A 25355-nucleotide genomic window follows, 5' to 3' on the forward strand; every position below is an offset into this window, starting at 1 on the left:
CCAATTAGCTATTGTTGAACTGCGCCTCTCGCGTCTATACAATGAGTGTAAGCGGCTGGCCCTGAGGCTAACTAAGGCCAATGAAACTTGATTAGCAGTTTCGCGTCACCGCCCACATCCCTTCACTAGCACCCGCATGGAATTTCATTATTATCGAAATACTCTAATAGAGCAGTCACTTTTACTCTAATAAAGAAGTCACTTTATTATAGGCATGCCAGGAGTACTAATATTCTTTTTATTCAAATGAGAAGTGTTATCCATGCAATTTTACAACACTTTAGTGACAATATGAAGGTTTCTGATCTCAGCACACCCTGAGTAGGCAATAATGAATAATGAATAAAAACCGCCCGCCCGCATCAAAATTTCAAAAATCTGAGCGAGAAACTAGTAATCAAGTTTCATTGGCCTAACTATCTGTACATTATAATTAGCGCATCCCCTCTAGTTGAGATTAATTAACAAGCAATGATAGCTAGCTAGATAAGATCTAATCTTCACATAACAATAGAGCTAAGTAGCTAATTGCAGTTAGTATAATTATATTGCTAGTGGAGGCCTGCACTGAGCATTTCAATACTTGCTACATCAGTACTGAATCACGTAATCATGCACTGACCTATCAATGTCAACCCCACTCCCACCAAGCCAGTACGGGATATGTGGGGGTTGGGCAGCACAAGTACTTTTTTGTGTCAAATCCCCTTCGTCACATGGTGCATGGGACTATATGTGGGATTTGACCTAATAATTATATAATTCGTCCCAGCTAGGTAGGGGAATCTGACTTTCCACTTCATCAAATCCCCACTATATCCACCCTACTGGGGGTGGGGCTTGACATTTATAGGTGCAACAAAAAATACACTTCAATTAGCTTCTTATGTAGCTACAGTGAAACTGTATACATCTGTACACACACATATGTACACATACACACACACAACAAAAAAAATGGTAATATTTTTAACATCATTAGCTATATATAATTATAACTACAGTTAATTGCATCCATGTGAGTTAATTGTATCCATGTGTTTTAGGCCAGTAGCCTGTAACAACAGCAAGCATAAGCAAATAAAACACAGCCCGTATGCTAATCACTACTACTCACTTTGGTCTCCTTCTGTACAGCTACACTTTAATTTTCTCTTGATACAATGTAAAGCAATCCATGAGCAGGTTGTAATCTTATGGTTAATTAGCTATCTATAAAAAAAATAAAGTAATATTGTTAATTCATCTAGAAGAATAAAACAAATATAATGTAATGTTTAATTATGTCTACAGGGAATCTATAGTTACATGGTGCTATAGAGTATCAGTGCAAAGGCACTCTGGGAATACTGAGTGCCTGGGTCATATTACATAAACTACCAATGCCTCCTCCCCACTGCCCAGGGTTATAGTCATATTGGCTAGTGAGGTGTCATGTGCCCCTATTGTTTGTCTAGCAGCTACATGATCATGATACACACACACACACACACACACACACACACACACACACGCACGCACGCACGCGCACACACACACATGATACCTGGCACAATCACACTGCAATTGTTAAACAATCAAAATTAAATAAAATATATATGTACCACATGGATTGCAGAATGGAAATAGAAGGGTGGTCATAGTATAGTTCAGTCCAGTGGTTCGATGCACACATATGGTAATCCCAAATGAAACAAAACCACACTGGTTAAATGGTACAATGGTTGGTTGAACAATAAAAGTTATATTTATGTACCACATGGATTGCATAATAGAAAAAGGAGTGGTTTTTTGTGTGTGTGTGTCTGGCTGTTTAATTTAGAAGCCAATGTGGTAGTAATGGTTATAATTAGCACTGGTCACTTCCATTGTTTGAGGCTTGGTCTAATTGTTTTGCATGTCTTTTTTCAAAAAAAAAAAAAGGATCCTGCCTGCTTTAATTTTGACTGAGACAACATGCACGACTTGTACATTTCATCTACACCACAATCTAGCCATCTATATATCAACTGCATGTATTGTTAGCTTGTAGCTGTACCATAACTGTCAAATCGATAATTTTTTTTTTAAAACAAAAAAATGAATAAACAAAAATAAATCAACTGGCTAATAACTATATAGCAGACGATATGCTGGGGAAGACAAAGGAAAATTATTTTTAAATTAATTAATAAAAATATCATATAATTGTCATATGGTCTGGCTGTATAGCTACACTGACTACAAGCCTGGCTAGATTTGAAATTGTTTGGACGTATGAAGCGATATGATTGTAAAACGATCATATAATTATAGCCATAAAGTGGTTGTATGCACCTTTTGATGTACTGCACAAACTATATATCCTATCCTCCACCGGTACTTTACTTGTGCTAGTCATGATCCCCCCCCCCCCCTTTTCACACTCTCTCCACATGTTTGCCGTACTTGCACGCACACACACACACACACACACACACACACACACACACACGATACATGGCACAATCACACTGGAATTGTTAAACAATCGAAATTAAATAAAATATATATGTACCACATGGATTGCAGAATGGAAATAGAAGGGTGGTCATAGTATAGTTCAGTCCAGTGGTTCGATGCACACATATGGTAATCCCAAATGAAACAAAACCACACTGGTTAAATGGTACAATGGTTGGTTGAACAATAGAAGTTATATTTATGTACCACATGGATTGCATAATAGAAAAAGGAGTGGTTTTTTGTGTGTGTGTGTCTGGCTGTTTAATTTAGAAGCCAATGTAGTAGCACTGGTTATAATTAGCACTGGTCACTTCCATTGTTTGAGGCTTGGTCTAATTGTTTTGCATGTTTTTTTTTAAAAAAAAAAAGTATCCTGCCTGCTTTAATTTCGACTGAGACAACATGCACGACTTGTACATTCCATCTACACCACAATCTAGCCATCTATATATCAACTGCATGTATTGTTAGCTTGTAGCTGTACCATAACTGTCAAATCGATAAATTTTTTTTTTAAAACAAAAAAATGAATAAACAAAAATAAATCAACTGGCTAATAACTATATAGCAGACGATATGCTGGGGAAGACAAAGGAAAATTATTTTTAAATTAATTAATAAAAATATCATATAATTGTCACACTAAATTTAGCTACTCACCAACTCCTGGTCCAAATGTACGATTTCCACCAAACACAAGGCCAGTTGATTTATTTTATTTGTACTTTACTGATGATGTTTGGGACTTGCTGGTCACTGAAACCAATAGGTATGCTGCTTTGCGGTTTCCCTGTCGGCAATATGCAAGACCGTGGAAAGATGTCACCTGTGAAGAAATGAAGGCATTTATTGGAATGCTCATAATGATGGGGATCTTACACTTGCCACACCTTAACATGTACTGGCAGGTTGATGAGGAGATCCTGAGTACTCCTGGTATCTCAGAAATAATGAGTAGAGACAAGTTTCTCCAGATCTACCGTTTCCTTCATCTTGCTGATAATAGACAGCAACATCCAGCAGGGCATCCACGACATGACAAACTTTTCAAAGTGAGAAACTTGCTGAACTTGGTCACTGCCCAATGTGCTTCCAATTACACACCTCACCAGGCTGTGACTGTAGATGAGGCTATGATTCCTTTCAAGGGTCGTCTCAACTTTAAGCAATATATGAAGAACAAGCCTACAAAGTGGGGGATAAAAGTGTTTGTGTTGTGTGATGCAACAAATGGGTATATATACAGAATGCAAATATACACAGGCAAAAACATGGAGTCAAACCTTGATATTGGGCTTTGTTCAAGAGTTGTACTGGAACTTATGGATGGACTTGAAGGGCATGAAGTTTACACCGACAATTATTATACCAGCCCTCGTCTGTACATGGCCCTGTATGAAGATCAGAACAACGCTTGTGGGAAAGCTCAAACAAACAGAACAGGGTTTCCTAAGTCAATAATTAGAAGGACAAGGGAAGATAGGGGATACTATAATTACCTATCAAATGGTCCACTCCTTGCAGCAGCATGGTATGATCGAAGATTTGTCTATTTTCTATCAACCGTTCATGAAGGGGCATCACATGGAGAGACAGTCCGACGTACTAATCCTGATGGGACATCAAGTGATGTTTCTTGTCCGCCTCTGCTGCCTGATTATCAGCAGTACATGCGAGGGGTGGATCGCAGTGATCAGCATATAGGATACTATAATGTGGGAAGAAGATCCCGCAAGTGGTGGAACAGAGTTTTTGCTCACCTGATAGAATGTGCTCTTTACAATGCTTACATCTTAGAGAGGTACTCCAATCCATCACTGTATGCTGGTTATCTAAGTCGACGAAAGCGAAGTTATCTTAGCTTCCGCATTGCAGTAGCCAATCAGCTAATCGGACCTTATCGTTTCCGGCAACGAGCTGGTCGTCAGCAGAGTGGGGAGCATAGTGAAACACGACTGAACTTGAATTTTGGTCACTGGCCTATACAACAGACAAAGAAACTTGAATGTGTAGTGTGCAACATGACAAGGAACAAGCAACATCTTTCTAGAAGTGAACTGAGGCATGAAACTCGATTTAAATGTTCTTACTGTAATGTACATTTATGTGTAAGTGACGATAGGGAATGTTTCAAACTTTATCACACAAAGGTAGAATACTGGAACACTAGCTAGCCCAACTGTAGTAACTAGTACGCAGCACTTTATTGTTTTGCATATAATGTTTTGTAACAAATGCTAATTGCTTGTATACTAATCTATATTAGCCAGTAAACAATAACCAATACAAATACGTCCATTCACTCACGTAAACATCACGATACCATTGATCTGCTTCGATAGACTCGTTTGTTTCATACTTCCCCCTAAGAAATCGCTCCGTCATTGATCGTTCCTTTGCTGCTATGACCTCTATCATCACTGAATTTGTGAAACGTGACGACGCCATTGTTATTGCATGAGTATTTACGCATGCGCGTACGGCAATCGTATCAAAAATCTATGGCTGAATACGCTTACCTGAAACATCGCCTTCCGCTCTCAGGGAAATGAAGCGCTTCACCCGTCGGCGTATACAACGCAGTTGTGATGAAGTAAGGTTTGTTGTTAGCTGTCTAAAGTTAGAATAACTGTGTCAAGTATGGTTTTACCGTTTGCATATAAAAATACGAAGTTATAAAATATTGTAATGTATATGTGGTTGCTACTATGGCAACAAATTGCATATAGTTGTATTCCTTGGTCCATGGGGAACATAGTGATATATGGTTTCCAAGGGGTTTAACCGTTTGTTTGCTTAGAAAAGAGGCTTGTCTTGAGTCATGCGTTTTTTTTTAATTCCCTCCAGGAATTCAGCTGTTAATGGGTTAACAGATCCTAAGAATGCTGTACATTTGACCTCCATATTGAGACAGTTTAGTTTTGAGGTCCATATAGGCTAGAGGTACACTGATCGGTCATCATCCTTGTTTTTGCATGTTGGTATTGAATTGGCAAGATGAATTTAAAAAGCCGCAGATACAGACGTGCACAAACGTACAGTACCGCTCAAGCACAACGTTGCACTTGCTCGTACACTTATGATCATGAGTCCATGGATAACAAGCTAATAAAGGGGCGTGGCACCTGTTCACATGCGAGTATTTGCAAGAGCAATCGAGCTGCAAATTCTTGCATGTAAAACAGGTGTCACTCCCCTTTATTAGCAAGTTATACACAGACTCGTAATCGCGAGTGCACGAGCGAGTGTGAAGTTGTGCTCGGGCAGTACTGTATAATTATGGTCTTTAGTATCCCAGCAACGTCACTACTATATTAGATCAGCTTTGCTTATCAGCTTAATAGCACATTATTTATACCGGGTGTCGGAATATTGATGTTGGCGCACATCTATATAGTAGTGTTGATCTCTACCAATACAATAATACATCTGAAAAAAGAAAACAGAGACATAATCAGTTGATCTCATGTGTATAACACTACTTGCAGTTGATATCTCATGGTCTGGATGAGGTCACTTGGAGTAGTCCGAGGTTACAAGACTTTGTAGCTGACACAACAGCACTGATCAGTGGTGACCTGCACCATATCATGAACGCTGTGTTGGAGAGGATGGCTAAGGTTGACGGCATCATTGACACATGGACACACCTCGGGGGCATGAGTGTATTTAATGATGAGTCTGGACAGGGGGTTCCCCTGGAACATCTGGATCAGAAACACAAGTAATGATAGTTGATGTGGTATATTAAGGGGTAACATGGTCTTGTTACCTGTAGTGTTCAGAGGGCTAATTAGACATACTGTTACTAGTATATAACCTGTTTTATTATTGGTCCATGTGATTTGCAATACATACTAAGAAACAATGGGGATCACTAGTGTTTGCATATTACCAAATTTATATATTTGGCATGTAAAGGTCATCCGACCTCACCTGGGAGCTGACAGTCACCCAGTAATTGAAGTAGACAAATTAAGTGGTCATTGATTTGCAGTTGTCTTTTGTGCTGCTAAATTTTCTTCATTAAATCCCAGTTGGTTTTGTTTTCAATGGTATGGTATGCTACTGGTTTAGACTGCAGTGTGATGAGTGCTAGGGGCAAAATTAGTGATTTGGTAAGGAATTGCCAATTTCACCAACTTTAGTTTATTGTTACAATATGTAGTATAGTTGAGGATTGTGGCTGTGGTGAAGAATTTGCTTGAAAGTAGCACTAGGCTATGACCTTTAGAGCAATATCATTAGTCCATTAGTTGTGTGCGTGTTTATACCCAGTCTCCCTCATGTTACATGTTTGTTGTATTGTTATCCCTCAGGGAATTGTGTGATTGTGTGGAAGCCATATTGGTACCATGAGGTGAACGTATCAGAGACCTTGTAGGTGAGATATTTGAGGTGAGTACTGTGTGATGTAGTAACACTATAGAGTGGTTCAGTTGTATACATGTTCCTCCTTCTGGTCAGGTGGTTGAGATCAGCCATGATAGTCCATCGTGGCACTCCTTCCTTCATCACGTGGATCACATGATCCTCAATGGACTACGCTACACCATTCTCAGTGCTCTCAAGATCCTCAGTGACCGAGTGGCCAAATATGAACAGGTACAAATTGGAGCCATAAACAAGTGGTCCCCAGTAGCTGTATCAGAATGGTGTATACTGTACATCCCATAAGGTGACTTGTATGACCATTAACCTCACCTGTACTACCAAAGGTGACAGTATTGAGTTTGTACTGTGAATAATACTGATACAGGGGCCACCAGAAATTACATGTGTATAATTATATAGATTTATTATAAATTTTTTGCTTATTCAATGACATTGGCCAGTGATGTAGTTTACTGTATTTGTTGTGGTTAGGGTCAGTCAATTCCCTGCCTAGTGAATGTTCGATTAGAGCTGGTGGGGTCGACGATTAGTTTCACTCCTCCCCTGGATCAGCAGACTGCACTAGAAAGTGTTCCTGAAGTTGTTAGGAGGTGGATGGAGGATTACGTGTTGATGGCTAAAGTTATGAAACCGTTCACTGCTAACAGTGGAACTACTGGGGTGTGTAGTATTGTGCTGTATTGATATAGCAACATATTGCATGTGGCCTGTTAACAGGATTTTAATCAAATTATTGTACATGAAATGAATGGTATTTAGTTGCAGGTGAATATGTCTACACATTGTATTGTTGCTATTCTAGTATGTAGTGTAGTGTTGTCAACCTGCTACATGGCTTATATTATCCACTAGACATCCACAACTTGTTACTATGCAGTCATCCGTAGTGACAAAAAAGATCACTTCCAGCGTTGAAAAGATCTATGCTCACCTGGAGACCAGCGCCAGGCAATGTCAGGTACTGTTGAACTTCCCATGTAATCTTTGTCAGCAAATAAATTTACTGCACTGTATGTGGAAAAGACCATACACTGGCCATGTTAAATAGTCACAGTGTTTTGCAAAGCTCTAGAGTGGTTCTGTCTGGTGACATCTCAGCACAGTTCCTAATAGTCCATGGTAATAACAACTATTGTGTTCTTGTTGTAGTCACTGAAGAAAAAGTTTGCTGAAATCACATTCTTGTGGGACCAAGATGTGAAGCATACGTTTGATGACTTTCTCCAAGGTAACACATTGCCGCGGCCACGGATGGTGCCACGACCAGAGTCTGTCAAGCCCCGACCATCCTCCATATCAAATCGAAGATCACGATCAAGATCATCAACTAGGTAGAGTGTGATGCTGTCTGTTATATGATAAGCAGCCTTGCTATGCTCCAGCAAAATTTTGGCCAAGTTTATATATTATGTTTTCTTGTTTTAGAGAAGACCTGTAAAGACCAAATCTTTTTTCTTTTGAGGCTTCCCGTGTTGTGAAGGGTTTAATAATATTTCCTGATTCCATACCATTCATTGTTAGCTTGATTTGTGTGCATACATCACTGATTCATCTTCTCCTCAGCCGATCTCACTCGATGATAGCCAGTGCATCACACAGAGTTGGCAGTAGTAAGTCTGCTGTTGGCGCTACTGATTATGGTTTCCTTTACTCGGCAACAAGCAGTATTGGTCACATGGGTACCTATAGGGTACGATCGGTGTTGAGTCGTGAAGGAGAGGATGAGAACAATAAGCCATCTATTGATGACTTTGATGGGGAAATCTCCTTTTTTAAGGTTTGTGTGTGATGTGTTACCAATATATCTGTCTACCGTGAAGAAGAGTGTACTAGGCTACTGATTGTCAAAATTTTAGATGACAAAAAGCACTACAATTGACCAAGCTGTGTTCAAATACTCTAATAGAACAGTCACTTAATCATAGATACTATTGTGATAGCAAGGGAGAGATTGGAAACTCCATTGGTAGACTCAATACTATGCAAATTCTGCTTACACACTCCTACAGTTAGGGCAAAATTATCCCTCTCTCTTCCTCCTAGGGGCTTGTTGTATGCCAAGACATTTGTAGCGAACAATGAGGTCTTTCCCTTCCCATGCTCACCTTAGGTGGCCATCATGTGATATTTCAATGATGGAATGAGTGCCACACCCTGGCTCGCACAAGGTCTATATGCTACTGCACATTATGTTCTTCTTGTACAACAAGGAGTGCCGGTGCACGAAACAAGACTTCCAATCACGTGTTGTTAATATATACCATGGGATGATTATTTGATAACCTTTGAAGTCATGGTATCCATCATGTTGGTGTGCTACATGTTCTGCTTATAGTATCACCATCCATGACATCATGTGTAACACTTGCAGGATATCCATGATCAGATATTTGGAGTTGATGACTTTGTTAGTGTTGGTTGGATTGGTGTGAATATGAAGCCTGCCAAGCACCTTGTGTGTGCCTTTATTACCAAGTGGATACACACGTATACTAGCTTCTTGACCAAACAGGTTGTGTGGGTGGGTGTGTGGGTGTGTACATGCGTGTGTGCGTGCATGCGTGTGTGTAGTGTGGGTGTGTACATTTACATTTAGTGTCCAGTAAAGTGTTATTAGTGTTGATATATGATTTTACATGATCTACTTCACTACTAGACAAAGTTAGCACTGGATGCACTGGGCAAGTTCCTGGAGGAGACAGAACTAGTAGTGGAGCACTTGTCCTATGATCACCACAGCATGGAGTCCTTTATGAAGTTGATGAAGGTGTTCACTAAGGTGTGCTACGGCTCTACTATTCTATTGTGTTAATGTTTTTGCATGATTTTATTTGCTTGATATAATTTATGTGGTGTGTGTTCACCACAACATCATTACAGGTTGGCTCCCAACAGAAAGTTGTTGATTACAAGTTTGGTGCTGTCCACCGTACACAAGTGATACTGGAGAAATATGGCTACCCTCTGTCTCATGATCAAGTCCAGTTCTTCCATCATCTGCCGCAAAGGTGACCTATATGTGGAACTGACTGACTGACTGACTGACTGACTGACTGACTGACTGACTGACTGACTGACTGACTGACTGACTGACTGACTGACTGACTGACTGACTGACTGACTGACTGACTGACTGATAGATGGACAGTGGTATCTTGGTTATCAGTTAGGAAAGCGAAACAAAAAAATATTTTTCTCACCATAAAGAGACGGATCCACTGGTTTATTAGTTACAACAACTCCATTATTGCTTTGCTGTTTATCCAAATGGTCTAAAATGCATCTAAAGTATTTTTGTATATGCTGTAGTATGTGTTGTTTACCTGTGTAGTGTGTTTTAATAATATCGCAATAGCCATCAAGTTAGGTTTTCGCTCAGCAGGTCACATTAACTACTCTAATAGAACACTCACTTTAATGTACATATAACTGATGGTCAACATAGCTGAGGTTTCAGGTGTATCATATCATATCTTATTACTAGGTGGAACAACTTGGAGAACAAGGTGTCACTGGCTAAACAAAGAATTAGTCCTCATGTACAGGAACAAGCTGAAATTGTCATGGAGGTACGTAGTCTTGGCTGATTGTCATTGTTAAGTGACAGTCTTCCTTAGAGAAAGATACTTCTTTAGCTAACATATTTTTTAGTTGTACACCACTACAATTATACGATTATTAACTTAGTTGTCATCATGTAAACTCTACCACTGGTTGTTGTTGATTTTGGTATTTACTGTATTATCGATAGCTTTTTGGATGAGGCTGTGAGCTTGATTTCTTGACTGTTTGGTGTTGTACTTAGCCATTGGCGTATTGTGCCTTAACCTTTGTTACCCATGCTGGGTAGACATTCTACCATCTCGTCACTGTCTCTATGGCAATGTTATAGTTATATACCATTCCTAATTAGTTTATATTTCTATTAGACATTTCTCATTCAGAAATAGAACTTTTATTTTACTGACTATTGCTCAAATGTTTTGCCTTCAAAGTTGTTTCCTAATATGGTGTTGTTGTTGTTGTTGTGTTTACATGTTATTGTGTCCTTGTTAGGAACTGGAGAAGTTTAGTAAAGTGTGTGTTGATCTTCACGAGGAGTTCTTGGTCAGTCCTTGTCTAAACTATGAGTGTTCTGACGAAGAAGCTGACCCTCTGATCAACCAGTATTACACTAAAGTGAAGGAGTTGAAGGTCACCGCTCAGGTGAGCATGGGAATATGAAGGGATGGTCAATGACCTGGGACCAGAGGAGGTTGAGCATGCATCTTGAGAGCTGCTTTTGAACTAGTGCAACTTTGTCACCTCATGAAGTTCTAAAAGGATACTTTAAATATTCATATCAGTGTGTCTGAAGTCATTATACTTAGTATCCCGAGATACCTGAGTATATCCCAGGACGTCTCATAGCATGGATCCACTAGATCCTACAATACTAAGTATGCCGAGATACCTGAGTACATCCCAGGATGTCTGATAGTGGGAAGCTTCTAGATCCTATAATACTTAGTATCCCAAGATACCTGGGTACATTCTGGATGTCTGATAGCAGGGTGTCTGATAGCAGGGAGCCTCTAGATCTTGCAATACTTAGTATCCCGTAATGTGCATGAGCATGATCCTCCCACACGAAGTTCTTTATATGTGACCGGATTTGCGAAAAGGTACCTTTTTCACACATAAAATTTGACCCATTTTTTCAACTTCCAAATGTTGTAATGTTTGTATCATTGCAAGCATGTGTCTGCAATTTTCCATGCATATGCCTACATTAGTTGGTTACATTTTGATACAAACAGAAAGTCAATCAATGCAAGGAGTCAACAGTTATGGCATTTTGTTTGCTGGTATGTCAAATGTGTGGAAAAGGTACCTTTTCGCAAATCCGGTCACATATTATGTATGTATAACATCTTGCCACATACAGTATGAAAAATTCTGTTTCGTGTTAGGTATTACAGTTGGCATTTGGCTACACCAATCTATTTTACTATTTCAACAACCACTTCCATCGGTATGTTATAGCAGTGTGTCAGTATGCACTTTGTGGTAATGTCTTTACTGCATTTAGTTTGTACAAGAACCTTATGCCCAAAGAAAGTTCAAACAAGATTTTCATGGTTATGGTGTCGATCTCAGGACAGCAGTATGGATAAAAAGGAGGTAACACATACAGTGACTATTAATTTTGTGAAACACTTGCTATCATAAATACTCTAGACGAACAGTCAAAGTCACTCTGCTGAAACATTTGTAGGATGACATGCCCGCTATTCGTCATCAACTCTCTGCTAGTATGTCAAGTGACAAATAAAAGGCAAGTGCGAGGCAGGGGTCAATAAGAGAAGGAGAGGTCAATGAAGAGGAGACACCACAAGTAGTTATGCCTTACATCTGACCAACTGGTATGTGGGTAAGCAACATAAAACAAGTTTTATGTGTATTCTGATCTTAACGTTTAGGTTTAAAAGATGGAAAACCAGATTTTCACTGACAACTAAAATTAAAGTAACACACACATTAGGATAGTCAATGTGATTGTATACATTTAAATGTTGTAATTGCATATGATGTAATCTTCTATTGATGTAAGTGTGTGTAACTGATTTACAATATATTCTGTATGTGTGCTTATAATATAATATTTAGAATTTGTACATGTTATGGCTCTGTGTTAACTATCTATTCATACATCTTGTTCGTTAACTTAAAATGTAACAAATGGCGAGGAGTAGTTTAGTTGGTTTGCAACAATTGCAAGCGCTTTCGCACAGACCACATTGCTAAAGCTGGCAGAAGCAAAGCTCCTGGAAAGAGGAGGACACAGCAGAGTCACAACAGTCATAAGAAAGAGTCCTCAGAAACAAAGTCTGGCAAATGCAATGGATGGAGTGGATCACATTAACAATGATGACCTCCGACAGCTGAACACTGAGCCTTCAGATGAAGATTCCACTGCCGACATAATCCACGTACATTCAGTCTCATCAACAGTTCCTGAAAGCTACAAAGTGCCTGTTTAACTGAATGGCAATCACCTAGTGATGGAACTTGACACAGGAGCAGCAGTATATATCTTTGGTCAGTGAGAAGACATGGTCCAATAAATTGAACAGTCCTACATGTACACTGAAAACCACCTCGCTTAAATTGCATAGTTATCCTGACAGGAAGCTGCAAGTGTTGGGCTACTGCAAGCAATGTAACGCTGATTAGATGACTAGTCTCTGTCTTCACATCTTGCAATTGCAAGCCTTCATGATCATGCTTCCAAACATATTATTTTGTGGTTATAGCTATAGCCAAATCATTAATCACAATGACTTCATTTTTATGAATAATTGTACTGACTGTTCTATTAGGATAGTTCGACGTTTAGCAGGAGCTAGTGCTGCAGCTCAAAGCCTGTATCTTGTAGCTGTGTAATGTAGATAATGCATTTAGCATGCTTCCTTTAAACAATACCCACACAGAAACCCTAGAAAATCTTACAGTAAGGTCTGTATACAATGGCCTCAATTATCGCCTATAAGCCACTGCAACCACTGTCACCATATTATTAAAGGTTGGAAGCACTTTAAATTGAAACTTTGGAAATTGTAATTCATTAATTCCAACTTCCAAATACTATATCTATGCAAAGCATAAAACTTTAGCGCTTGGCGCGCGCAGCGCGCCAAGCGCTAAAGTTTTATGCTTTGCATAGATATAGTATTTGGATGGCGGAGAGATCCCTGCATCCTCTTCCTTCTACAATCGCTTCAGTCTCTGCCTGTAAGGAAGCATTGAATCTCCTCGATACATTTCCTTTGTATTGTGGGAATCCAGATGAAAAATTTCATGTACTTGCTGAGCAAAGAGAAGGAGTCTTTACTAATGGTAAATTAGTGGGCTATCAGTGTATTAGTATAATGTTGAAATTTTGCAGGAACCGAACAAACAGCTTTTTATGATAAAAAGAAGGATTCAATATTTACCAGTAAATGTGCAATATTTAGTGAGAATGGTGATCGTTGTGAGCAATGCCATGCTTATCGCCAAGTGTTGAACAAAATGGTATATGCTAAAGAGCATCCTAAAGACCAGGATAGATGTGATCCCAAGAGCCATACGAACTACAGACGTCTTAGTAGTTCAGAGAAGAATGAACGTATGAAGAGACTGCATGCACAATGTAAAATGTTAAAGCAAGAGATCAGCAGAATCCAGGAAAAGCTAGATCATGCACTTGAGCCTAGGGGAGTTAGCATTGGTGAAGATCTCCATGAAAACCTTAAAGCTATTGTTGATGATAAATCACCTTTTGTGGCTGAGAATTACCCAGAGCTTTCATTTGCAAGGATGTTTTGGGAAAGCCAGAAGAAAGCATTATCCTTGTCTAACCCTAAGACGATGAAGTGGGACCCTCTCATGATCCGATGGTGTTTATACCTTCGGCACTATTCACGCGGTGCATATGAGATGTTGAGGGAAACCAATGTTATCAAGCTACCATCACAGAGAACTTTACAAGATTACACCTATTACACTAAGGCTTGTGTAGGGTTTTCAGATGACGTCGGCCAGCAACTAATGGACCAAACAGATATTTTGAATTGTGAAGAAAAGGATAAATATGTTATTCTTTTGATGGACGAGATGCATATTAAGGAAGACGTGGTATACGATAAGCATACAGGTATACAACAAACTAAACTGCTGCATTTTAAAATATTAATTACAGGTGCCATCACTGGATTTGTTAACCTTGGGGACATAGAATCACATTTGTCTGATTTTGAGAAAGCTGTTCAACAAGATGAAACGGGAGAGCCACAGCTAGCAAAGTCGATGCTAGTGATAATGGTTAAAGGCTTATTCACAAAATTAGAATTTCCATATTGTCAGTTCCCTTGCGCTGCTCTGTCTGGTGATCAGATGTACCACCCCTTATGGGAGGCAGTTGAACGGTTGGAGCTATGTGGTTTCAAAGTGATGGGTTTAACTTGTGATGGGCTTGCTGCTAACAGAAGATTATTTCGTCTTCATGACCCTAAGGCCAAATCTACTTTTGTCCATAAAGTTTCCAATCCCTATACAGATGATGACAGGCCTTTTTTTTTTCTTTTCTGATCCGCCACACCTTATGAAAACAGTGAGAAACTGTTGGGCTAGTTCCAACAGACATTTGTGGGTATGTGTGATATTGTGCAGTATTATAAATTCACTTATTTTTGTATACATATAGAATGGAAAGGATATTTCTTGGAGCCACCTGGTGAACTTGTATTATAACAACCGATCACGAACAAGTGCTGGCTTAGCATTAGTCAAGAAACTAAAGTATGAACACGTGTACTTGACAAGCTACTCAAAAATGCGGGTAGACCTAGCTGTACAGGTGAGTATTTGCAATTTGTTGTTTACTACAATAACAAACATTGCATAGGCATTAAGTGATACTGTGGCTGATGCAATGAGGAACAGAAAAGAGGATTCACTGACAGCAACGATAACATTCATCGAAATGTTTGATAAGTTTTTTGACTGTCTGAATGTGAGGAACATGTCAAGTGGTAGAAAGGAGAAGAATCTTTTTAAGTCACCTTATCGAAAAGCAGGTGATTTTCGTGTGGAGGTGAGTCATGTAAGCATCAGTGCATTTTACGCTGGTTGAATTTGTATTTGCTATCTATGTAGTGGTTGAAAGATGTGTTTTTAAAGTACCTTGATGATTGGGAGAAAGCAGTGCAAGGCTTCTCTGCAGAGGACAAAAATACTATGCTGATAAGTCATGAAACACGTCTTGGCCTTAGAATTACAGGTGAGACCTACACTGTGAATGCAAGTGTTAGTATTATCTTTGCTTCTTGTATATAGTACATTCATTCATAGAATTCCTGCAGTACATCTTCAAGATACCTGGAGTAACGCTGTTTCTGAGCAATAGGTTGTCTCAAGACCCCATTAAGAAATTTTTTGGACAGCAAAGACAAAGGGGGTCATCTAATGACAATCCTAATGCAAGTCAGTTCCAGAAGAACACTCAGACGATAAGAGTTGTCAACACCACTTGTTCCAACATCAGGGGCTACTGCCGGGGAACGAATAAAGCCAGTACTCTACTAGGGCAACAGATGTGGATTGCTGGAAAAGAGAACAAGCCACTTCCTAAGCGGAGAAGTATCAGAAATAAAAAATTGTGAATCACATTTATGTGCATAATATTTGGTGAAAGTGTATAATTCTGTCATTATCAGTTATTTAAAATGAAAATATTTATAATGAGAATGTATTATTGGCTTGATGACAGCTTCGTGCGTAGTCCCTTCTTCTTTTGCAAACTTTGTTTGCTGGCTTGCTTATATAATTCAAGACAAGAACTGGCAAATGCATGACCTCTCATGGTAAGGTACAACTCTGCAATTTGTTTTAGTAGTACTTCTGATAATTCTGTATCTACCACTGTCCTCACCACAAAGCACCACTGAAAAAGTAAATCCTCATCACTTAGTATCTTGTCAACAATCTTTTTCTTTGTGCCTTCATCTATCTGGTCCGCAAACTCTTTCCTTAGGATTGGTCGAATAAGTTCTTCCATCATAACAAAAACACTGTACACGTCATCATTTATTCGCCACAGCCCTCCTCTATTCACCATGCTGACCCACTCATTGCAATCTAAATCATCACCAGTGTTGCTGCTTATGTCCAGCAAACATTGGATCATACACTGCTTGTTTGGGATTTTGCAATGTGCACTTATCAGGTTATCTTTAACTTTTCTGCATACATATCCTGCAACATATCGAAGTGCATTTTTTTCTGTTGTTGTTATTGTGTCAGATGTACCCTCCCCATCTGTTTCTGTTACAAGTGGAAATTCCAAGTTTATCAGTTCTGTAAATACCTTATGAGTAAGGTGCTGGAAGAAATAGATATTTGAAACTCTTATAGATGCCCCCAGAAACTTTTTCCACTCCAGTTTAAAAGCAGAAGAAGTACGAAGCTGGTGATACTTGCCCCACATCCGCTCCTTTTTCAAATGCATAGATTTAGCTTTAGTTTGAAAGCATGTTTTGAGTTGATCAACTAAATACTGAGCAAAATCAGTTGTTGGTTGATGCTTCTGTGGCTCACTGTTCCACAGTTTTACTAGGTCTTTAGCACTCTTGAGTGCAGTGATGGCTTGAGGTGACGATAGTTGAAACTTTCTGTCAGTCAATACGGATTTAACTGCAATAACCAGCAATCGTGCAGGGCCTAAAATAAGACAGCACATTACTGGGAAATCTAGTTACAAACATGCAGTTTAGATATTTATACAGTAGTAGGCTATGCATGTCCAGAACAATCAAGACTTCTTATACAAATCTAATCCCATCATCAGAACTGATGATTGCATCATAGATATCTACGATTGAATGGTCAGGTTTATATATCACCAATACATAACTCAAACCTTAGAGCCACAATATTAGTGGGAGTGCTTTAAGACCGTAGTCATTCATTAGCTCTGCGTACATCCAGCACCAGTCACGGTGTTCAAGGCCAGCTCACTCACCTTCCATCGTTGAAATTAGCTGCTCTAGTGATTCACTGAGGTCTTTTGAGCTCGTTTGTAAGCATGATTCAGTGGTCACAAGCCTCGCCATGGTGCTCGGAATTATTTAACTTCGATAGATTTACGCTTGGATTTACGTTATTTAAGAGAATTGATTGTAATTCGTAATTGAAGCAATCACATGTGGAGTGAGGTGTTAATAGGTGCCAGACGGGCTGGTTGCTTATCCCGTTTCTCTAATATCTATGCTCTAACAACAACCCGATTATGGTAACAATACCCAACACAAATTATTTACCAATGCAAAATATATAATTCGCAAAAATATAGTCCACAAAATAAAACACTAAAATCATTGAATATACCAAATGATTTATTGAAAATACCAAATAATTCATTGAATATACACTGTAAATTCAAATGGGTACAAATGACCCAAATTTTTGGGTTGTTTTACCTGCAATTCAAACGATCGATTTTTTGGCAATAACAACCCAAGGATTTACTTCGTTATTTTAACTTTGTAAGATATAGTCCTATTACCCAGATGCCCTGCAAGTCTCTTCAACCTCTAGCCAAGTGTTCGAAATAACCTTGCCATCATGGTTATTTTAACCATCTGTGGTAAAATTAATTCATGTCACAAAATATTTGTTTATTTGTTTGTTTGTTTACATTAATTAACAAGTCAGTCATCATTAGTAATAACATGCATTAATCTATTTATGACACATATTCACAATAATTGTTACATACTGCATCTTAATACTTTAAACATACCTGATCTTATAGAGTTTTCAAATTGTATATAAAACCTATGTTCTCCATGTTCACTTTTGATTGTGGGATGTAACACAAATGTTATAACGGTCAGTGTACTGTACATTTAACCATGTAGCTGGTCATCTAATCTGTGCTATAGTAGACTTGACCATACACACTGAAATTACCCAGATAATATGTTGTTTCGACATCCTAAGTGAACAGTTATATTGACCTTGATTTAGTTATATTGACCATGATTTAGTCCAAAAGCCTACCCTAGTTATAACCACTTTTAGATGGTCATTTTAACAAAAAAAGTTTGTAGTTTAAATTTACCCATGGAGGTTGAATTGATCCATTTGAATTTACTGTGTACCAAATAGTTCATTGCACATACCAATAATTCATTGAACATATACCAAATAGTTCATTGCACATACCAAATAGTTCATTGCACATACCAAATAATTCATTGAACATACCAAATAGTTCATTGCACATACCAAATAATTCATTGCACCACCACTCAGGACCAACTCTGGAAAAATTCCAGACAAGCCACCTACCTTCCTTGCCTTCAGCCTACCCATAGCATCCTCAAGCTCAGCCATAGTAGGAGGGTCATCAAGATGTAACAAAGGTGGTAAAGGAGGCAATGCATCCAACACATTTGCATCATACGTATGCAAACATTCAAAACCTTCTTAAAACATTGGAACCAGTGATCACTCACCTCAGACGGCCCCTTAGTCAACTCACCATTGTCCTTGAAGACAGCAGTTGGTCTGACAGACCTATGACCACCATACACTTGCTGTAACCTATGGATATAATTCCATATTACTCTGCCATCCTTTACAGCTGCTTCAGCATCCGAAGCCACCTTCTGTATCCACTCTTCCTTAGCCTTATTCACAGCCTTCTGCACTGTACATTGTAATTGACAGAAGGAGCCCTGGTATCCCTCTGCAACCATTTCTGTAAATCTTCATTCTTCTTGTCAATCAATGGCTTCAACATATCAACATTGTCTTCACACCATTCTGGGTTGGAGCGGTATCCTCTACCTATATATTGACTCTTCAGCAGAAGATGTGATACCAGATCTTAACTGATTCCGACACTCCTCAGCAGAAAACTCAGTGGAGGAACTCCAATCCACCAGCTTCTGCTCCAGACATCTTACATACTTATCATGTACTTCTTGACTAGTTAATGTACGTAATACAAAAGGTAAGGGTTGCTTCTGAATGCCTCCACTCCGGGAACACATCAACCTCAACTTAGCTCTCACCATACGATGGTCATGCACCCCTCATCACTTGTACGTCAAGACAACACATCCTCTGACTAGACCTCATCACTATAAAATCAATCATATGATGGAGCTTTGTTGCAGGGTGCATTCAAGTGCCACAATGAATTAGTTTCTGTTGAAAACAAATGTTCATGATAGATAGTTGGTTACACTCACAAAACTGTAAAAATTCTCACCAGCAAGAATTCTTTCTTCAAGTCCATGCATATCCACAACACCATGCCATAATTCATCTTAGGGATTAAACATACCCACTCTCAAATTAAAATCACTCACTAATACTAGAAAATCATTGTTACGCACCCCATCTAACACATCCTGTAACTGTTCTGAGAATCTTGACTTCACAGTTGGAAGAGCCTTTGCCGTAGGAGCATACACACAAATGATGATCAGGAATGATTCCTTGGATCTTCGACTCTCAATGTCCATTTGAGTCTAGCCATTACCAATCTTGAACTAACTGCCCTCCATTCCTTACCAGCTGCCCACCAAGCAACAATAACTCTCTTGTTCATGAGAATTCCATTGCGTTCCCTCCTAACAGTCCACCAGTATTATCACTAGGAGTTGGCCTACCAGAATGTAATAATGCATGTCCATTAATAGCAGACCATGCATCTAACCCAAATCATTTAGTTTCCTGAATTCCAGCCACAGCAATCTTATAACGTTCCAGTTCACCCACCAATAAATCTAATTTTCTATCCACTGAGCCACTAGGATAAATTAAGCTATGGCATCGACAATTGCAAATATTGTCAGAAGTTTCTAGAGACGATTGAATGTTCCAGGAACAAATTTGTAAGTTACAATCTTTTCTAAAGTGTTTCCGCACTATAGCTAAAAAAGTACTTTGTAAAGCAAGCAAAACTTGTCATTCTCTCATGCAAAACACGGACTTCCTTTGGATTGCAAGTCCAAAGAATGTAGAACCACAATAAATATCTGGAACACAATTGCACGTGGCACCATATGTGGCTAGTTGGCTTTTGCCAGTGTTTGAAGCTCCAGTAAACAACAAGCACTGCCCAGGGGTCATCACATGGAGGCACCAACTAACATAGCCTTAATTGATAAAGACTGACCCCCAACACACACACACACACACACTCACACACACACACACACACACACACTTACCCAATACAGACAGTGTAACATTCACAACCAGCCCTATTCTCAGCTACACACTGATACACTCCTTCATCTTGATCATGTACTACATATACAGCTATAGACTACATGAACGACCTGTCAGTTACATAGCTGTGAGAGAAAACACATGGTCTTATTTATGTTTTATATGTACCACAATTATACACAGTATGCTGGCTTACTTTTCTGTTTAGCTTGTTATCTCCCATGTGATATATCACCAGATACAAAACACTGCAGTAGCAAGGTACTACACTCACATTACAATTATCAGCTCATGGACATGACATGGAGTAACTGCAGTAGAGAAGCATACAAGAAAGGTTTTAGGCACTGAATACCACAATTGATCATACTACAATTGAACAAACCACAATACATTTAGGAACGCTTTATTATTAGTTACGGGATCCTGTTGTTCAATTAAGATAGTGCTGAACCACTTGATGAGCTATTTTAGGGTGGCCCAAAACTTTAGGGTGGTCAGTAATAAACCTCCACCTCAAATCATCAGTCATTCATCAACTTGAGAATAACCTACCAGTATATGGTTCCCCTTTAAAGTGGCGGATGCTGTCTAAAATACTACCAGTAAAAACCATCATAGAAACATGATCTGGTTATGGAATCATACGTAGCCCTTATACTCTGGTTGTTATTTATTAGCTGTAACATAGGGTGATGCTTTACAAGCAATTTACAAACTAGGATATGGCACTTGGCTTACAGTGTATTTTTATACTGCTCTTAAACATTGAAATTTACAAATAGAAATGTTGAACTTAGTTATAGGAGCAAGGTGATGGAATGAGCTCTTTGTCTTGTTTACTTGGAGTCAAGTTTAAGTTGTAGTAAGTTTCCTGAAGGGATATTAGTATTGCATTACAGAAACCTGTTTAAAATGCATGTATTGCATCCAATAGAAATTAAAAAAGAAATGTCTACACTGCATGATATTAAGTTGTACACAGTACGAGTATTAACATAATGTATGTCTTATACTTCACATTAATAATGGTACACTGCACAACATGAGTACAGACTCTATGGCCGTATGTACACTGTACCAAACTAGAAGCCAGTAATGGTGTATATATATGGAATGTTAAGATAATATTACAGAAACTATTAAAGTTCAAACATGTCAAACCTTACAGGATTGAATGGCTGAAAACAGATGTTGGGAAATACTATATAAAGTAGGTTTTTTCATTACTAACTATTCTGTAACTGTATTGTAGTACAAGTGGTATACTATTGGTGATGAGGATGATGTTAGTTTATTACATTATAACAATGATCCTCACTAAGGAACTGGTAATGGCTACTGAACAGTGTAGCGTGCATCGTTTTAAATCACCTTTCTACCCTGGAGAGTCTTGCGAGGACATCCACAATAAGAATGCTGAAAGCCGCGATATACCAGGACATTACTGGATTACTGATGGTCCCACCAAGGTATATTGTGGGATGACTTATACTGGATCATCCTGTGAGGACATCTACAACAATAATCCTGAAACTGGTGACAAGTCAGGTTACTACCGTATTAATGACAATCAATGGACATATTGTAACATGACAGAAATTACAACCACTACTGGAGACTTGATCCCCACATGTGCTGGTGTGGGGGGAGGATGGAGAAGAATTGCCCATATCATTATTAGTGCAGGAGGTGACTGTCCCAATGGATGGCGTGAAGACACTTACTCTGGTGTTAGTTTCTGTCGTGTGGTCAGTGACAATTCTCAAACTTGTTCTTCTGCCTACTTCTCCACTAATGGAACAAGTTACCAGAGCAATGGCGGATCCAGGATGGGGGCATTTGGGGCAAATGCCCCCCCCCCCCCCCCCCCTCTCACCTTGTGGAGAAGCTAGCCATAGCTACTTCCGAATAAAATACTGAACTTTGTCAGGCCAAGATCAGTTTTGCTATTAAACTTGTGAAAATATGGTAGAATTTCACTTGAAATCAAAGCAAACCAGTCAAACTAGTTGTGAAATAGTTACCCAGCACCTTCGTTAATTCGTGCGTACTAAGCGCCTCTAAAAATAATTATCGTGTTGCAGTTGTTTAAGATATTCAAAACCTTTTGAACAGCTTTTAAGAGTTCACAACCATCTGCAAAGGGCAGTGAGACACTATAAAGAGGTGATTGTTTGGTGCTTCAAAAATGCAGAAACTAACTTGTGACAAGAGAATCTCAGTACTTCCCCAACCACCTACAACTTAGCGTATTTGTGCCCCTCCCCTTGCCAGCTCCTGGATCCGCCCCTGCAGAGGGTGTGTGGTAGAGCAAGAGGATATCAGAAGGGAGACCTACTTGGTTTCTTTTCTTATCACCATGAGGGTCAAACAATTGATAGCTACTATGGTGATGGTCTACTGATCACCTATGGTAGTCCTCGTCAACACATTTGGAGTTATACCATTGGAAGATATGATAATCGTACTGAATCTTGTTGTAACTGTCCATGTGCTAGTGGAGGATTATCCCCTCCTCCTTTTGTGGGTACGAACTATTACTGTGAATCAGGAGCTGTTGATGTTATCAATTACTCTGCTTATTACTTCAATGACCCATTGTGGGACAGATCTGGTTGCATCACTAGTAATTGTTGTGATACCCCTACCCAACCATGGTTTTATCGTGAGTTGTCCGGAACAACTACAAATAATATAGAAGCTAGACTATGTTCACGGTTTAACTTTGTTGATGCATCTCCTTTGATTGATCATCTGGAGCTCTACATTCAGTAAAACTAACAGTTGTTGTTGTATTAGCTAACTTTTATTTTTATACTTACTGGAGTGCTTCTTGTCATCTTGTAACCACACACATCCACACTTGTATCCTTTGCTAGATGTTAGCTGTATCATTCAGTACTGTTTATAATAATTTGATATAATGTACATCCGAAACTTTCAGACCTTATATATATGATAAGGAAATTTGTGGGAAAATTGGTAGAGCAAAATGATATCAGAAGGAAGACATATAGAAAGGAGTCTCTGACTCTCTGCGCATGTTACTGAATTGTATGCACATCTATAAAATGCTATTCATACAACCAATTGCATTCACACTTTCTTTATGCAACCATATACCACAAGGCAGTTCTAGGTATTGCAGCCTTCCCACATCACAAGTGTTAGTTGATAACCACTAAGGCTGTGATCTTGATGTTTTCACTGTTTGCCATCACTTTTGTCCATAAAATACCTTAGCACACTCCACACGTACAGTGCTTACATACAGTGCACGTTTCATGGACTCGTGTTTCATTTTATCTTTGCTGACAGTGCAAGGTGTTGAATCATTATGGCATCACAATTTAGCTAAGGGGCGTGTTTACAGTATGATTAAGAACATGTTCTGATAATTCATGGTACGCAATTGGTCCATGTGATCATTATATAAGTGCAGCTACACATATCCAGTCCATTTACAGTTGCTAAAGTATTTGAAGATTTTACTCAAATGTACTATATGAATAATAAACCAATAAACCATGTATGTGATCATGTCAGTTCCAATTAGCTATATACATATTATTGTAGAGCTTTAACAATAAGCAAGTTATCAAACACAATGTTTGGAATGTTGACTACCATCTTATAAGATGTGAATCTTGTTACACAAATAGAACCAGGTGTCTACTGTATGTGTGTTAGGAGTCTTGCAAGGTATACAGGAAATGGAAGTATAAAACTTTTGTACACAATGAGAGCTAATTACTACAATGATTAAAAATGTATCCGCAAGGTTGTTGGCCATCCACCATTTGTGTTGAATCAAAACATACACCGTAAGGAAGGCCAAATGGTACATGATTGATATGCTATGTGATTACATGTGATTATAGAAACACTGTAGCATGTTCAACACACACTCGAACATCTACAAACATGTGCATACGTACACATATTTGTCTGTCATACATACAAACGAACACACATTATACATGTATATAAAAACACACACACAAAAGCAAAGCCTTCAGCTACCACTAAGTGGTCGTGCTGCCCAGTGGCCAGCACAGGGCACCTGTGCGCTACTCAGGTGCTATGAGTCTGCGCAGGCATGCCCTCCTGGGGCAGGACTAGTAACCCGCAGGAGGCTTTACCATGTCTCACAGTTGAAGGTGTGGGCACCCAAGTCCCACTTGGACCTTCAACTGCTATATGAGACATGGACAGTTGAGCATTTGCTTCCCCAGTTTACACCAGGTACCCATTGATGTTACAGCTGGGTGGGCTGCTTCCCCAGTTGGCACCAGGCCACCAGGTCCCCATTTTAACAGATGGATAGGTTGGAACAAGTTTCTTGCTTAAGGAAACAACAACACCAAAGTGGCCCAGCTAGGAATCACGCCCTAACCTTCGCTATGCTGCCCCAATGCACACACACACACAAGTTATGAGCATACATTCCAAGATTCCAGAAACACACACATACAGTACACACACATACGTACCACATACAGTTAAAGTGATGGAGGATTCAGCATACCCAACGATATTCCTAGCCACACACATGTAGGAATTCTGGTCGCCATTAGCAACTGGTGCAAAAGTGAGATCACCTGATCCAACAACTACCCTGAGTGGTGACTGCTACATTATTTAGTTCCTTGTGTGTGTTACAATGAGAAGATATGAACTATACTATATTACAATCTATAACT

At 39.1% G+C, this 25355-nt stretch overlaps 1 protein-coding gene and 2 long non-coding RNA genes across 9 annotated transcripts in view; 1 reads left to right on the forward strand and 2 right to left on the reverse strand.

Moving 5' to 3' along the window:
* The window catches only part of LOC136238922 (uncharacterized), a 37029-nt gene extending 11781 nt beyond the window's left edge, over positions 1-25248 (reverse strand). The window contains exons 1-5 of one of the 3 annotated variants that reach the window (XR_010693283.1): positions 25146-25248; positions 20846-20960; positions 20649-20774; positions 19682-20080; positions 17673-19617 (exon numbers count right to left, since the gene is read on the reverse strand). This is a non-coding gene — a long non-coding RNA (uncharacterized lncRNA). Of the gene's footprint in view, positions 1-17672; positions 19618-19681; positions 20081-20648; positions 20961-25145 lie in introns of those variants that run through there. The other 2 variants (XR_010693287.1, XR_010693276.1) reach the window with 2 other exon arrangements.
* LOC136238626 (uncharacterized) lies at positions 880-5177 on the reverse strand. 2 transcript variants are annotated; one of them, XR_010693105.1, is made up of 7 exons: positions 4792-5177; positions 4245-4464; positions 3768-4192; positions 3375-3669; positions 3145-3310; positions 1118-1212; positions 880-1055 (listed from the first exon to the last, which is right to left on the reverse strand). It is a non-coding gene; the product is annotated as an uncharacterized lncRNA (long non-coding RNA). The 2 variants fall into 2 exon arrangements; XR_010693107.1 differs by having other exon boundaries at positions 3768-3875; positions 3984-4192; positions 4245-5177.
* Positions 3181-12530, forward strand: LOC136238604 (piggyBac transposable element-derived protein 4-like). Of its 4 annotated transcripts, none has more exons than XM_066029182.1 (17): positions 4662-5077; positions 5973-6208; positions 6804-6882; positions 6952-7089; positions 7351-7539; positions 7732-7837; positions 8029-8210; positions 8443-8656; positions 9251-9391; positions 9536-9658; positions 9760-9887; positions 10364-10448; positions 10936-11085; positions 11832-11893; positions 11951-12042; positions 12100-12292; positions 12342-12530. In XM_066029182.1, exons 6-15 carry the CDS (start codon positions 7751-7753, stop codon positions 12033-12035), a joined length of 1257 nt encoding a protein of 418 aa, XP_065885254.1. In that variant the 5' UTR covers positions 4662-5077; positions 5973-6208; positions 6804-6882; positions 6952-7089; positions 7351-7539; positions 7732-7750; the 3' UTR covers positions 12036-12042; positions 12100-12292; positions 12342-12530. The 4 variants fall into 4 exon arrangements, with proteins under 4 accessions (XP_065885241.1, XP_065885248.1, XP_065885254.1 ...); XM_066029190.1 differs by having other exon boundaries at positions 12100-12284; XM_066029169.1 differs by lacking the exons at positions 7732-7837; positions 8029-8210; positions 8443-8656; ... (7 more) ...; positions 12100-12292; positions 12342-12530 and having other exon boundaries at positions 3181-5082; positions 7351-7533.
* Positions 25249-25355: the final 107 nt, after the last annotated feature.

The sequence above is a fragment of the Dysidea avara genome, chromosome 1, assembly GCF_963678975.1.
Source record: "Dysidea avara chromosome 1, odDysAvar1.4, whole genome shotgun sequence".
Taxonomy (NCBI): Eukaryota; Metazoa; Porifera; class Demospongiae; order Dictyoceratida; family Dysideidae; genus Dysidea; species Dysidea avara.